This window comes from Chanodichthys erythropterus, chromosome 22 (genome assembly GCF_024489055.1).
Source record: "Chanodichthys erythropterus isolate Z2021 chromosome 22, ASM2448905v1, whole genome shotgun sequence".
In the NCBI taxonomy this organism is placed as follows: domain Eukaryota; kingdom Metazoa; phylum Chordata; class Actinopteri; order Cypriniformes; family Xenocyprididae; genus Chanodichthys; species Chanodichthys erythropterus.
The window spans coordinates 27,874,782-27,888,097 of record NC_090242.1 but is presented as its reverse complement, the minus strand read 5'-3'; the positions used below and the strand labels follow the sequence as shown (position 1 = coordinate 27,888,097).

General features: G+C 38.7%; 1 protein-coding gene across 2 annotated transcripts in view; it reads right to left on the bottom strand.

The window, feature by feature from the left end:
• Positions 1-12,916, bottom strand: part of st6gal1 (ST6 beta-galactosamide alpha-2,6-sialyltranferase 1) — a 34,934-nt gene extending 22,018 nt beyond the window's left edge. For both annotated transcript variants that reach the window (XM_067376555.1, XM_067376556.1), the window contains exon 1: positions 12,799-12,916. In XM_067376555.1, the coding sequence (XP_067232656.1) occupies positions 12,799-12,810 (12 nt within the window). In that variant the 5' untranslated portion in view covers positions 12,811-12,916. The remainder of the gene's footprint in view (positions 1-12,798) is intronic.
• Between the last annotated feature and the right edge of the window lie 400 nt (positions 12,917-13,316).

The window sequence follows — 13,316 nt, the reverse complement described above, 5'->3', positions numbered from 1 at the left end:
GTTTATTAGTATCTGATTACCTTTGAGTGTAGTTGATACAGTGGTGTGATTCATTGGCTTTAAAAAAAGAATGAAAAAGACAAAATAAAGTAAAGATGAATTTGACTGATGAATTTGAATGATAACATTAGGTTTTTTTCAAGGTTTCTAGATATTGTGATATATCGATATCGTGAATTCTTTTGGCCACGATAACCATGGTGTGAAAATCTGATATTATGACAGCCCTAGAAGATACCGAGATATTGTCCTCTTGCAATCTGCTATTGATGAGTAGCTACCCAGTTCTTTTTGAAGATTCACGTACGTTATAAACGTCAAATAATATAGATTTTATTTTAATATACAGGGGTGCAAATAACTGATGCGCAGGTGCAAATGCATGATAAAAATAAATAATGCGCACCAGAAAAGGGAGGGAAGCACTTTTGAGTAGCAACATTTTTGGGGACAGGGACACGTTTACTTACTGGAGTAAGATTTTTCTCCATCTCTGGTAAGATAACAGTCATGATGATAAGTTCATTAATTTTATGATAGCAATGTTGATCCGTGATTCGTATGGACCAGGCCCAAAAGTTCGGCATGCATGTGATTCGCGGATTAATTGCTAAGTTTAACAGTCATAGGGCCCTATAATACACCTGGCGCAATGCGACGCAAGGCGCAGCGCAAGTGTGTTTGCTAGTTTGCGTCCGGTGCTGTTCGCGTTTTCCCGTTCAGCGCCACGTCTTTAAATTAGTAAATGCATTTGCGCCAGTTAGTGCACCCATGGGCGTGCTGGTCTAAAAAAGAGGTGTGTTCAGGCGCATTGCCGGTGCATTGCTATTTTAAGGAGCTGAAAATAGACTGCGCCATAGACCAACTCAAACCTGGTCTAAAGTCTAAAGTCAATGGCGTAATATTTTTTGGTTAGAGCGCGTTGGTAGAAACTGCGCTTCTGGGCGCGTCCACAGTGCGTGTTGACTTTGCTTATTACACACAGGGATGCGCATCACACAAACATGCCAAATATTAAAAACAAAAGGATTACAGTGTAAAAGAATATTATTGCGTAGGCTACATAAATATAAAAATGTAATGAGGAATAGTCTTTGCATGTATTATAATTAGGCTACCTATTTTCAATTCAGCCTATTACTACTTATAATGATGAACGAAATTGGCTAATTAATTGAACAATCGTGCCAATACACACACATATATATTAACTGGCTCATCGCGCTGCGTTATTTGAAAGCCTGCATTTGCAAGCCCGCTTTAACTTCGCGCACGAGCAGATCGGTTTCTTCGCTTGAAAAGCGTTCAGCTTTTCCACCAACAAATTCCGCCATGTAAATAGCTATCCGCCATGGTGCGAGCGCATCTCGCTCTTAAAGGGAATGGGAGATGACACTCTGATTGGTTTATTAAACTTTACGCCCATTACTCATTAAGAGAATAGGGACAACCCATTTCAAAAATGCGCCCCGGCGCACGGACCTTTTTTCCGTTGTTAAAATAGCAAAAGTGGATTTGGACACACCCTGAGTGCACCTGCGCCGTGCGCTTTACACTTTGCGTTTAGATCGTTAAAATAGGGCCCATAGAGTGAAAGTTTATCGTCTGGATGTGTTTTGTCTTGCCACTTTACACATTCAAGCGATTTTAAACGTGGACTTGCGCGCTGTTGTGTGCACATGTTTGGTGACATTTTTGACACAATCCCTTGGTGATTTCTGACCTGGCACAACTATAACAAAATAAATTAAATTAAAGCTATTGATTGCATTTGAAGCAGGACGTTTTACATCCAATCAAATTAATGATGTTAACAAAGAAATCAGACAATGCAATGGCAATTTAGCGATATCCCCACAGTTGTGGTCTTGACCGGTCTTCAAATAAAATCCTGAGTCCTTTTAGTCTGAGTCCAAATGCGGCCAAGACTAAGACCGTGTGTCCACCTTAGCATTTTTTTCAGCTGCTAGCGTACTTTTTCAATTGTTTTCAATGGGAACACCACGTTTTTTAAACACCAGGAGCGTAACGAGGCGGTGAGCGTCTTTTTCACGCTCAAGCGCTGAGAGCTCAGCGTTTTTTACTGGTCGCCTCGAGTTGAAGAATGTTCAACTTTGAGTAAAACGCTGCGCTCATCACTGTCACTTTTTAGCCAGCTGTCTAATCAGAGTGGAGGAAGGGCGGGACAAATACAACAACACCGGCCAACTGTCACAACCGTACAATGACATTAACAAGCAGAGAACTAAACAAAATGAATGAGAAATTAATTTTGCTGGTCTCCGAAAATACATAGCAAGTTATTTCACATTGTGTCAACATTTTTAGTCTGAAACAAATTACCCGCAAAATCAGTTATAAGTAACAGTGCCATGGATATTCCGTATCATAGCAACAAAGCGTCTCAACTAAAAAAAAAACCTGCGCAGCTGAAGCGCTCTCTGGCGCTGACAGAAAGGCGTTTTAAGCAGAGCGCCTAGCGTTTTCCGCTGGCTAAAAATGCTTTGGTGGACACACGGCCTAAGACAAGACCAGGACCTTCAAAAAATGGTCTTAAGACCAGTCTCAAAACCAAGACCTGTCTCAAGTACTACAACATTAGGACAGATACACACAAAAATTATGTCAAAATACCCATCTTGGGAAGTAATCTCTCAGTTGTATCATAGTGAACAGTTGAGAAAGAAACCGGATGTGGGTCTGTATATTTGGTCCATGCATTCTGTCTTAAAGTGACAGCAGCCTAATATTCCTGCTGTTGTTTGTGTCATTAATGTTAAAATAAAAAAAACAGCATTTACCATGTTCAAGAGAAAAGAAGATAGTCAGAAGAGCAATCAGGAGGAAAGTGATGACAAGAACTTGTAGGGTACGTGTGCTGCGTAAAGTGTACCAAGTATCAAGCAGCATCTCCAGGTGCTCCCTAGAGAACCAGACCAAAAAAATTATGTGCACCCCTGTTAATTGCATTTTGTTCGCCCTAACTAGTGGTGATGAAAAAAGAAAAGAGAAAATGTTTAGACACGCGTTTAGACACGCGTTTACATTGACTTAACGTAAATCAGACGCGTTCGGTGTGAACGAGGCATCAGGATAAAGATAAGGATAAACTTTATCTGTCCCCGAAGGGAAATTTGTCTTGGGCAAAGTGCTACAGTGTTACTCTGACCATACAATTACATGACAATTAAACAAACAAAACAAGTAAGAACATACATTAAAACACAACAGTATATAGATATAAAATACAAGATATGTGCAAAACACAAAAAAGTGCTATAGGTGTATTGTTCTTGGTAGAATTCAGCAGTTTTATCGAAGCAGGAACAAATGAAAGCTTCAGTCTATTAGTTTTACACATTGGCATTCTCAGTCTCTTTCCCAATGGCAACGGCTGGTATTCACTAAAAAGAGGATGTTTGGAATCAGTACTTATACTTATTGCTCTTCTCATCACTGTCCATTCATTTAAAGTCTGCATAGGCTCATATTGTTTTATTCTTATGATTTTCATGGCTGTTTTATGGATATGGGCCAGTTTATTTTTCAGTTGAACAGACAAATTTCCAAACCAGACTGTGATTCCATAGCAAATAAGCGTGGCTCGGTAAAAAACATGTAAGATGTAACTACCCACCCCACAGAGTCTCAGCCTTCTTACAAAAATAAAGCCTCTGTTGTAGTAGTGTGCACAGACTGTCAATGTGTGTCCTCCAACAAAGAACACTGTCCATATAAAACCCCAGGAATCTGTAATATATCATTTGTTATATCACTGTCTTTAATGATCACAGGCTTGTGTTCAGTTACACTTCTTGGGTCAAAGACCATTTCTTGTGTTTTTTTACATTTAACACAAGGCAGTTCTTGTCACACCACAGAATAAAAGTATCTATTTCAATGTAGTATGATGGAAAGTCCATGTCTTTGTGTAAGAGACTCAATGTTCAAGAGAAAAGATAGTCAGAAGAGCAATCAGGAGGAAAGTGATGACAAGAACTTGTAGGGTACGTGTGCTGCGTAAAGTGTACCAAGTATCAAGCAGCGTCTCCAGGTGCTCCCTAGAGAACCAGACCGAAAAAATGATGTGCACCCCTGTTAATATAAATTATTGCATTTTGTTCGCCCTAACTAGTGGTGATGAAAAAATAAAAGAGAAAATGTTTTTTTTTATCTACATATAGATTAATGCGTTTAACACGTGTATTTGACCTTTGCATCACATCTGCTTTTTCAGTTTCTCACCTGCTTTTCAAAACGCTGTATCAAGTTGAAAGTTCCTCTTTTAAAAAACACATCTCAACACCCTGAGCATGCACTTTTACATTTTGTTTGCATTTTAAAAGCACAAGCTCATTCCTTCATTTAGCTCACAGCGGTTTTAAAGCCCTCACTATCTGTTAAAGGCCTAAAATATACATAGACATAATACATACGTATGCCTATATGTTTATGGGACTGTAAGTAGACAAGTTTCAATAAAACATTATTGATTCAGAGAGCTTGATAAGGTAATAAGCAAAATTGATACTGTGCTTAGTAACTGTGTATACTTAATGTGACCTTGTAAATGTAGTTTAAAGGCCCACTGAAGTGCCTTGGAATGCACAGCATAATTTAATGTGTTGATGTAATTTCAAATGAAACAGAAAGACAGGGCGGGACATATCAAACAGCCCTTTTTTTAAATAGCCAATAGCGTTTTGTTTATATCACAGCTCGGCCAGAGCTGTTGAGCTTGGTAAAACCTCAGTTTCCTTCTAATCTCTAATGCTGCGTTCACACCGAACGCATCTGGGGCGTCAAATTCGCGTCAGACGCGTCTAGTTGGACGCTTGAACATTTTGAAGTCAGACGCTTCAGACGCGCGTCAAATTCACTCTATTTGCGCGTCTAAACAAAGTGTGTTCAGACGCGAATTCGCGTCATGGGAGGGGCTTCCATCTCTTTCTGCACAGATCCTCTGAATAAACACATCACATCATCTTGTCAGTTGGAAACCAGTAGTGGCAACTTAGCTCGGTTATGCCGGCCGGCTTTTGCTAGCTAGCAGGTGGGCTAGTATCAACAGCTAAAATCATGCAAAGCATTTTACAACTAACCAGACTGTCCGATTTCTTCGCTTATCCTCTTCCAGGCAAGGTCCTTTTTATTCCTGTCTTGATAAAAATATGACACATCATAGAGCTCAGGGTGGCCACACACAGCGACTATTATCTTTGTTCTGGTCTCCACTGCTGATCACGTAATAATCACGTTACTATCAAAGCAGAGTCCCTGATTGGTTAACGCGCCGCAAATTTTCGCCAATGTTCTGATTTTTCTGATTTTTTTTGAACGCTCAATTCACGCCACGCCATTCACGCATCAACGGCCAATTCGCGCCGCAGGACGTCTAGACATGTGTTTACATTGACTTAACGTAAATCAGACGCCCCAGGCGCGTTCGGTGTGAACGAGGCATCAGGATAAAGATAAGGATAAACTTTATCTGTCCCCGAAGGGAAATTTGTCTTGGGCAAAGTGCTACAGTGTTACTCTGACCATACAATAACATGACAATTAAACAAACAAAACAAGTAAGAACATACATTAAAACAAAACAGTATATAGATATAAAATACAAGATATGTGCAAAACACAAAAAAGTGCTAAAGTCCTATAGGTGTATTGTTCTTGGTTCAGCAGTTTTATCGAAGCAGGAACAAATGAAAGCTTCAGTCTATTAGTTTTACACATTGGCATTCTCAGTCTCTTTCCCAATGGCAACGGCTGGTATTCACTATAAAGTCTGTATAGGCTCATATTGTTTTATTCTTATGATTATCATGGCTGTTTTATGGATATGGGCCAGTTTATTTTTCAGTTGAACAGACAAATTTCCAAACCAAACTGTGATTCCATAGCAAATAAGTGTGGCTCTGTAAAAAACATGTAAGATGTAACTACCCACCCCACAGAGTCTCAGCCTTCTTACAAAAATAAAGCCTCTGTTGTAGTAGTGTGCAGACTGTCAATGTGTGTCCTCCAACAAAGAACACTGTCCATATAAAACCCCAGGAATCTGTAATATATCATTTGTTATATCACTGTCTTTAATGATCACAGGCTTGTGTTCAGTTACACTTCTTGGGTCAAAGACCATTTCTTGTGTCTTTTTTACATTTAACACAAGGCAGTTCTTGTCACACCACAGAATAAAAGTATCTATTTCAATGTAGTATGATGGAAAGTCCATGTCTTTGTGTAAGAGACTCAAGATGACAGTGTCATCAGCATATTTCTTGATATAATTATTAGTATAAGGGCTCCTGCAGTCATTCGTATACAAGGCAAAAAGCACAGGCGATGACACACAACCTTGTGGCACTCCTGTGTTACTGTATATGACCTCAGAGAGTGTCCCATTGACCTGCTTACCTGCTGAGTTCTATTACTCAAAAAAAAAAAAAATAATAAAATCCACTGACACCCATGCTATACAGCTTCTCTAAAAGCAGATGTGTCTGCACTGTATTAAATGCTGAACTAAAATCAACAAATTAAATACGAGCATAGGCTTTAGTATTCTCAAGACGCTTAGACACAAAATGAACAGTGCTAAGAACAGCATCCTCAGTACTTCTGTTCTGCTTATAGGCAAACTGACAGGTGTCTAACAGTGACTCTACTTCTTTTTCCAGCAATGAGATTTCTGACAACACTTCATGACATTTGGGCCCAATCCCAATTCTATTTTATACCCCTTCCCCTTACCCCTACGCTGAAAATATTCCCCTAAGAAATGGGACACCACTACTATACCGTTACACGTCATCATAAGTCGTCGCTAACTCCTACGTCATAGATGCGCCGATGTTTATCACACACTTCTAAAGGCCAATTCACACCGCACCGACAACACTCGAAAAATCTTCGTTTGAAGGGCTACCTGGCCCTTCCCCCTACCCCTTCCCCTCTAACCAAATGAGAATTGGGACACCCCTACCCCGACCCACGTGAACGCGCGAAACAAAGGGGAAGGGCCACGGGACGAAGATCATTATTATCTCTAGCACCAGGTTTTTTAGGAAACGGTGTTATGTAGGACTTTTTCCACAAAGCTGGCATAGTATGGGTATCAAGAGATTGCTGAAATAAGGGACTCCATTCTATTGCACGTTCTTCAGAACAGTTTTTTAACAAAAAAGCTGGTAACCCATCAGGCCCTGCCTTGTTGGTGCGCAAGCGCCTGAAAAGATGCTGCACATCACGTGGTTCTACTTCCACCCAAGGGGTGTCTTTAATATCAGGCAATGATTGTGATATGCTATGACATTCCTCTTAATCATTTTGTGCCTCAAATCTCAGATATGTCACGTCAGAGGACGTATTGTTGTTTTTTCTCCACCTTTTTCCCTGTGTGTGGAGACGTGCGTGCGCGCTTCTCTCTCAGATAGCTCCGCCTTGATTGGACGTATGCGATTGGTGGACTCAAGTGGAACGTTCCTTTGAAAAAACCCCCGGGATGTGACGTGGCAGAGAGGGGAGAGTGGTGTGGCGTGTTGTAGCTACTGAGAGGGTGTTGTTGATATAGTTGGCATGTGATCAGTGAGATCTAAATCGTGTTTATTGTTTTAAGTTGTCACCCATTCTTATTCACTTCTGTAAAGCACTTTTTATTTAGATTTTTGACCATATTGTTTTCATTTGTTTATTGACCTTATTCCTGACTAGCCTATTGCGTTTCGAATTATGGGTTGCACTTCCGGTTCTTTTGCCCCTTTGCATACCGCTGTAATATTTTTTATAAGGACAACATATACGGCACATTTGTGGTCTGTTCTTCCGATACAATTTATGATCCTATTAATAATTCACTGGAATGCACAAAGAATCTCTCGTTTTTCCCCTCAAAGCCTCACGTCTATTTCCAGGTTTGTTTTCAGAGGTAAATACAATTTATTATCTGTAAAAATGACGTAAATCACTTTGAAATAGTATCACGCAATGCTGAAGTTTATGAACATTTTTATTAAGGCAAAGCATATTACATTATACATATATCACTATAGTTATATGTAACCCGTCCGTTATTGCTGTGGACAGAATCACGCTTTTTCATGGTCTGTTAAAAAGTACCTTGTTGATACTTTTACACTTTTAAATGTCCTTTCAGTGTTCGTTGGTTGAAGGGTGAAAAGAATAATGTTATCTCATTGTACCCAGTTTAAAAATAAATCGTATTATTGCGTTCATAGAGTGAGCCTTTCACTGACTGTTCATAGCCAAAGTCCCTTTAAGACAAGTCATTTCACTTGGCGGCCATCTTTGAAACACCTCTCGGGCATCCTGGGCATCATGCAATCTGTTTGAATGGGGAAACATCAAATTCTCCAAAACTTTTCGCCAACCTTATGATTAAATTTCATATTTGAAATCACCAATGAAATCTAACAACAATCGGCTCATAAATTTAGTTTCTAAACGCTCGACTCATGACAAAAAAAAACTGTATTTTTCAGGCTGGATCAAGCTAATGTGCATGCGCAGACCTAAATGCGCGTCTCTTCGGAAGCGCGCGTCTGACTGTTTCTATAGAAACCGGTGATTCTAACGGCCGCTGAAGTGACGCGATGACTTTACCAGTCGGCGATTGGCTCTTATTTAGAAGGCGGGACTTATTCCGCCATATTGCGCGTTACACTTTCTCCTATTCAAAACAATACAAGTGACGCGTCTTGTGTTATTCTATAGTCTTTGTTACAGCTTAACGGAAGTTACTCCCATAATTCGCGCAAAGCGTCATGGGGCATTGGAATAAGGTGGATAATTCTTTTTGTTTCCTTATTGTGGCAGTTGTGTTGCCATTCTCTGTAAATACTGTATAACATTTTCTTTGATTACTGAAGCGGTAGGGGTTGGTTGCCGTTTTCTTTTGTGTACATCTTTTCTCCTGTGTTGATGTGTTGAATTAGCCATGAAGTTAGGTAAGGACCACTGTATTTTCTTTTTCTTTTCTTTTTTTTTTTTTACAGGGTTTAGTTAGTAATAATTCGGGTTTAGTTTAGTGGCTGTTTTGTTTATTGTTTTGGCCTTGCCCAGCCCCGAAGAAATTGCTATTTTTTTGGCTTTGTGACGAAACTAAACAAAAAAAAAAAAAAAGAAAGAAAGAAATTGTAGAATTTTTCCAGAACATTTTATTTATGCTGCTTCCCTGACCTAGACCAGGGTCGTAACAGAAAAAAATAATTTAGTTCATTTGCTTCTGTAGATTGTCCAATGTTGTAATATGTTTCTTAGCAGGGTTCATGTTAGTGACCAATTTCATTGTTTTCCAAAGTTTTCTTGTGTTAAAAGTATAGAAACAGTGTTCCATAGATTGCCTGTGCTGTTCCTTTTCTTTTTTCAAATGATATTTGAATTCTTTCTGTGCCACTAATAGTCCTACCTTATCCCTAAATATTCCTAAATACCAGCTTTTTATTATTTATGCACTCTTTAATGTCCTTTGTAATATAGGGCTTGTTGTTGGGATAAACAACAACATCCTTTGTTCTACCACATTATCTACACAAAAAGTAATGTAATCAGTTAATGTGTCAGTAGCCTCATCAAGCTCTAATTGATGAACTATGGACCAGTCTGTGCACGAAAAACAGCCCTTCAATCCTCTGTCCAAATATTAACCATTTTGTACTCTGGTTGACATGTCTCGAAAACTGACCGTTAAGAAGGAAGCAGATGTACAACATTATGATCCGAGTTGGACAGCAGAGGCTTTGACTTAGCTACATATGCATTTTTAACATTGCCATAGCATTTGTCCAAAATTGTCTAACCGTTTCTCCTCCTAATCTCCTCCAGCTCCATGTCGCTTTATAATATACCATTCTGTGCAGAATTCAAATGGATCTGGTATGTTTTGTGGTCAAAAAATCTGATGAGAAGCTGAAGTATAGCTTGATTTCATAAAAAATCATGGATTTTATGTCAATTGCATAAATTAGTGTATTTTATAATGTGACAACTGTAACATGTAACATCGGTTTGAATGTCCAGTAAGCCTTATTGGAGAGAGAAGATAATTCATCTCACTACTTTGCTCTGAACAACCATAATAAGCGTTATGGACGTGACCATTATGGACGCTCCATATTAAATCACAATACTCTTTGTGCTTCGTTAGCTTTAATTTGAGAAAAAATTCTCAACTTTGAAATGCAGTCGATTTTATTAAAAAAAAAATCAAACAATAGAAGTCGCTCTTAATACGGTGTGTGACTGCAGCGCCTCAGTGTAAGCAGCAAATCAAGCGCACATCAACCAATCTTCTCTTCCTCTTTGCCAGTTACAGAACGAAATATGAACATCAGAAGGTAGGGCTATATGATACAATACTCAAGATTTTGCTTTAAACTGCGCAACCTAGCCGAAAATTATGGAAGCCCGTTTCCACCACTAAATAAAAAAATAAAAACAGTTATTACGAATTTATTAGTTTTAACAGTTCTTAGTTTTTTATCTCAGAATTCTGACTTTTTTTCTCACAATTGCACGTTATAGTAACAATTCTGAGATATAAACTCGCAATTGCGAGGAAAAAAGTAAGAATTGTGACTTTATATCATGCAATTGCGAGTTTATATCTCAGAATTCTGACTTTTTTCTCACAATTGCGACTTATAAAGTCAGAATTGTGAGGAAAAAGTCAGAATTTTGACTTTATATTATGCAGTTGAGAGTTTATATATCAGAATTCTGACTTTATGACTGGCAATTTGAGAAAAAGTCAGATTTGCGAGAAAAAAAGTTAGAATTGTGACTTTATATCATGCAATTGCGAAATTATATCAGAATTCTGACAGAATTCTACCAAAGACTATAGAATAACACAAGACGTGTCACTCGTATTGTTTTGAATGGGAGAAAGTGTAACGCGCAATATGGCAGAATAAGTCCCGCCTTCTAAATAAGAGCCAATCGCCGAATGGTAATTTCATCGCGTCACTTCAGCGGCCGTTAGAATCACCGGTTTCTATAGAAACAGTCAGACGTGCGCCTCCGAAGAGACGCGCATTTAGGTCTGCGCATGCGCATTAGCTTGATCCAGCCTGAATTTTTTTTTTTTTTTTTTGTCATGATTCGAGCGTTTAGAAACTAAATTTATGAGCCGGTTCTTGTTAGATTTCATTGGTGATTTCAAATATGAAATTTAATCTTAAGGTTGGCGAACAGTTTTGGAGAATTTGATGTTTCCCCATTCAAAGAGATTGCATGATGCCCAGGATGCCCGAGAGGCGTTTCAAAGATGGCTGCCAAGTGAAATGACTTGTCTTAAAGAGACTTTGATTCTAATAACTCGCAATTAACCCTTCGCAGGGAGTTTGATTGACAAGCAATCTAACCAATCAGAACGCCGAATCCGCCATTTTGACCGACAACCAGTAGGTAGAAGATTAACCTTGGCGGACTTAAACTTGAAAAATTGTGTATATTGACGTCTTTCCGCGTTTGAAACAACATTCCTTCTCATGTTCATTCATGTTTATTTGATGCTTTACACAAACTAGTAGCAAGAGATGACCGGTTTACGAGCATCTTGAGCTGAGGCGCTAACAGCAATCTGTCACGACCATGGTCACGACACATTAAAGAGCCACAAAACGGTTTTTATTGTTTGAATTTCTTAAAAAACTACACAGTTTGAAATCTGGGACTTTGTTTAAGATCATAAGTAACCCACTTTGTCTTGTCTGTCGACGTGTTGTGTCCTCTTTGCTCCGCAATGTATTTTTCACTGTGTGTGGTGTGACAGAGCACACATTCGTCAACATGAGAATTAGGTCTAATCCAAAACCTTTTGCAGAGTAAAGTTGTATAAGATTTAGTAAAAAGTTGATGGATTGTGCAGTCTTACCATAGGCTAGGCCAATAGTTGGGAGTTTAAATGCCTGCTTGAGGAAAGTTTTAAAGCAGTCTTCATGCCACTTTCAGGTCACGCCTGTAACGTTCATAAATGCTAACACGATAAAAAAAAGAAAAGAAAAGAAAGAAAGAAAATTATGCTCTGTGGAGAGCCAACCCTTCTTCATTCAGTGGGCAGTATTACTTATAGTTTGCACAGTGTAATTCACAGAATTCCTAAAAAAAAAATGTTGTCACCCAAGTGACTTGCTAAGAGGGCTATATTTCCCTCATCTAAAATATAAAACGATTGTACAGACTGACATTTTTCTGATGTCTGGACTCCTTTAGTAAGGGGTTAAGAATATATAAACAGACGGTTCAATATGTTGGTATTAAATGCATTCTCTCAGAATTTATGCTTCAAGTTTTGACTGCAAACGTCACGTTCATAACGCTGGAATTGCCATATATAGCCTAGTTGTTTTGTGTTTGTATTATATTGTGCCATCTTTAATCGTAAATGCATAAAAATTGTGTACAAATAATAAAAATGGCTATCAAGACACTGTCCTTCGTAAGTTTGGATGGGACATTAGGGTGTCCATATAAAATAAGCTATGCATAGGCCTGATTAATGAAACCGCATTCTGCTTTACATAACACGCAGAGTAATAGGCGATAAAAACCGGAATAATAATCTAAACTCAGGCATATCTTCTGTACCTGGTGGTTGATTCAGATTGGTGTTTGTTGATTTTTAAATGCATGCTCCGAACATTTAATGGATAAACAACACAAATATTATTTTTAATAAAGAATCCCAAAACCCGTCTAAATGCGTTGAGACATTGAAGAAAGTGGAGCGAAATGATGCTGCGTGGATGAGAGAAATATGATATGCACGCCTACCTTGTATCCCATATTTTTCTGATGTTTTTCTTTTGGTTAGTTCAGTCAGTTTTCTCCAGTGCCCGATCTTGGCATTTTGTTAGATATTTTATGCATACATATTATGCATACATGAAAGCTATATTGTATAATCCCTTAGTATAATAACCTAAATCACGACAAGACTTTTTCCTCTTTTACTTCCGAAGAGATGCTCTACAACATGTCATCTAAATATAGATCTTTTCGAGCTGAGGCATGCTGATAAACCGCCATGTTTATATACTGCATAATAATATGGACAGACTCGAAGCTTGTTGGTTTGATGGTTCAGTCTGTTGTCTCTAGCGGAAGAGAGCGGTCTGTGCCCTTCTTATCGACTGCGGCTGTGAATGCAGCGGATTCTGCGGATTAATTTTTCTCCTATTGCTACTTATATATGTGCTTCTGACATCAAACAGGCACAAATGCACGGAGCCCCGGACAAGACATGTAGGAAAAAAATAAAAGGTTAAATCGTGCGCACGATATACTAATTC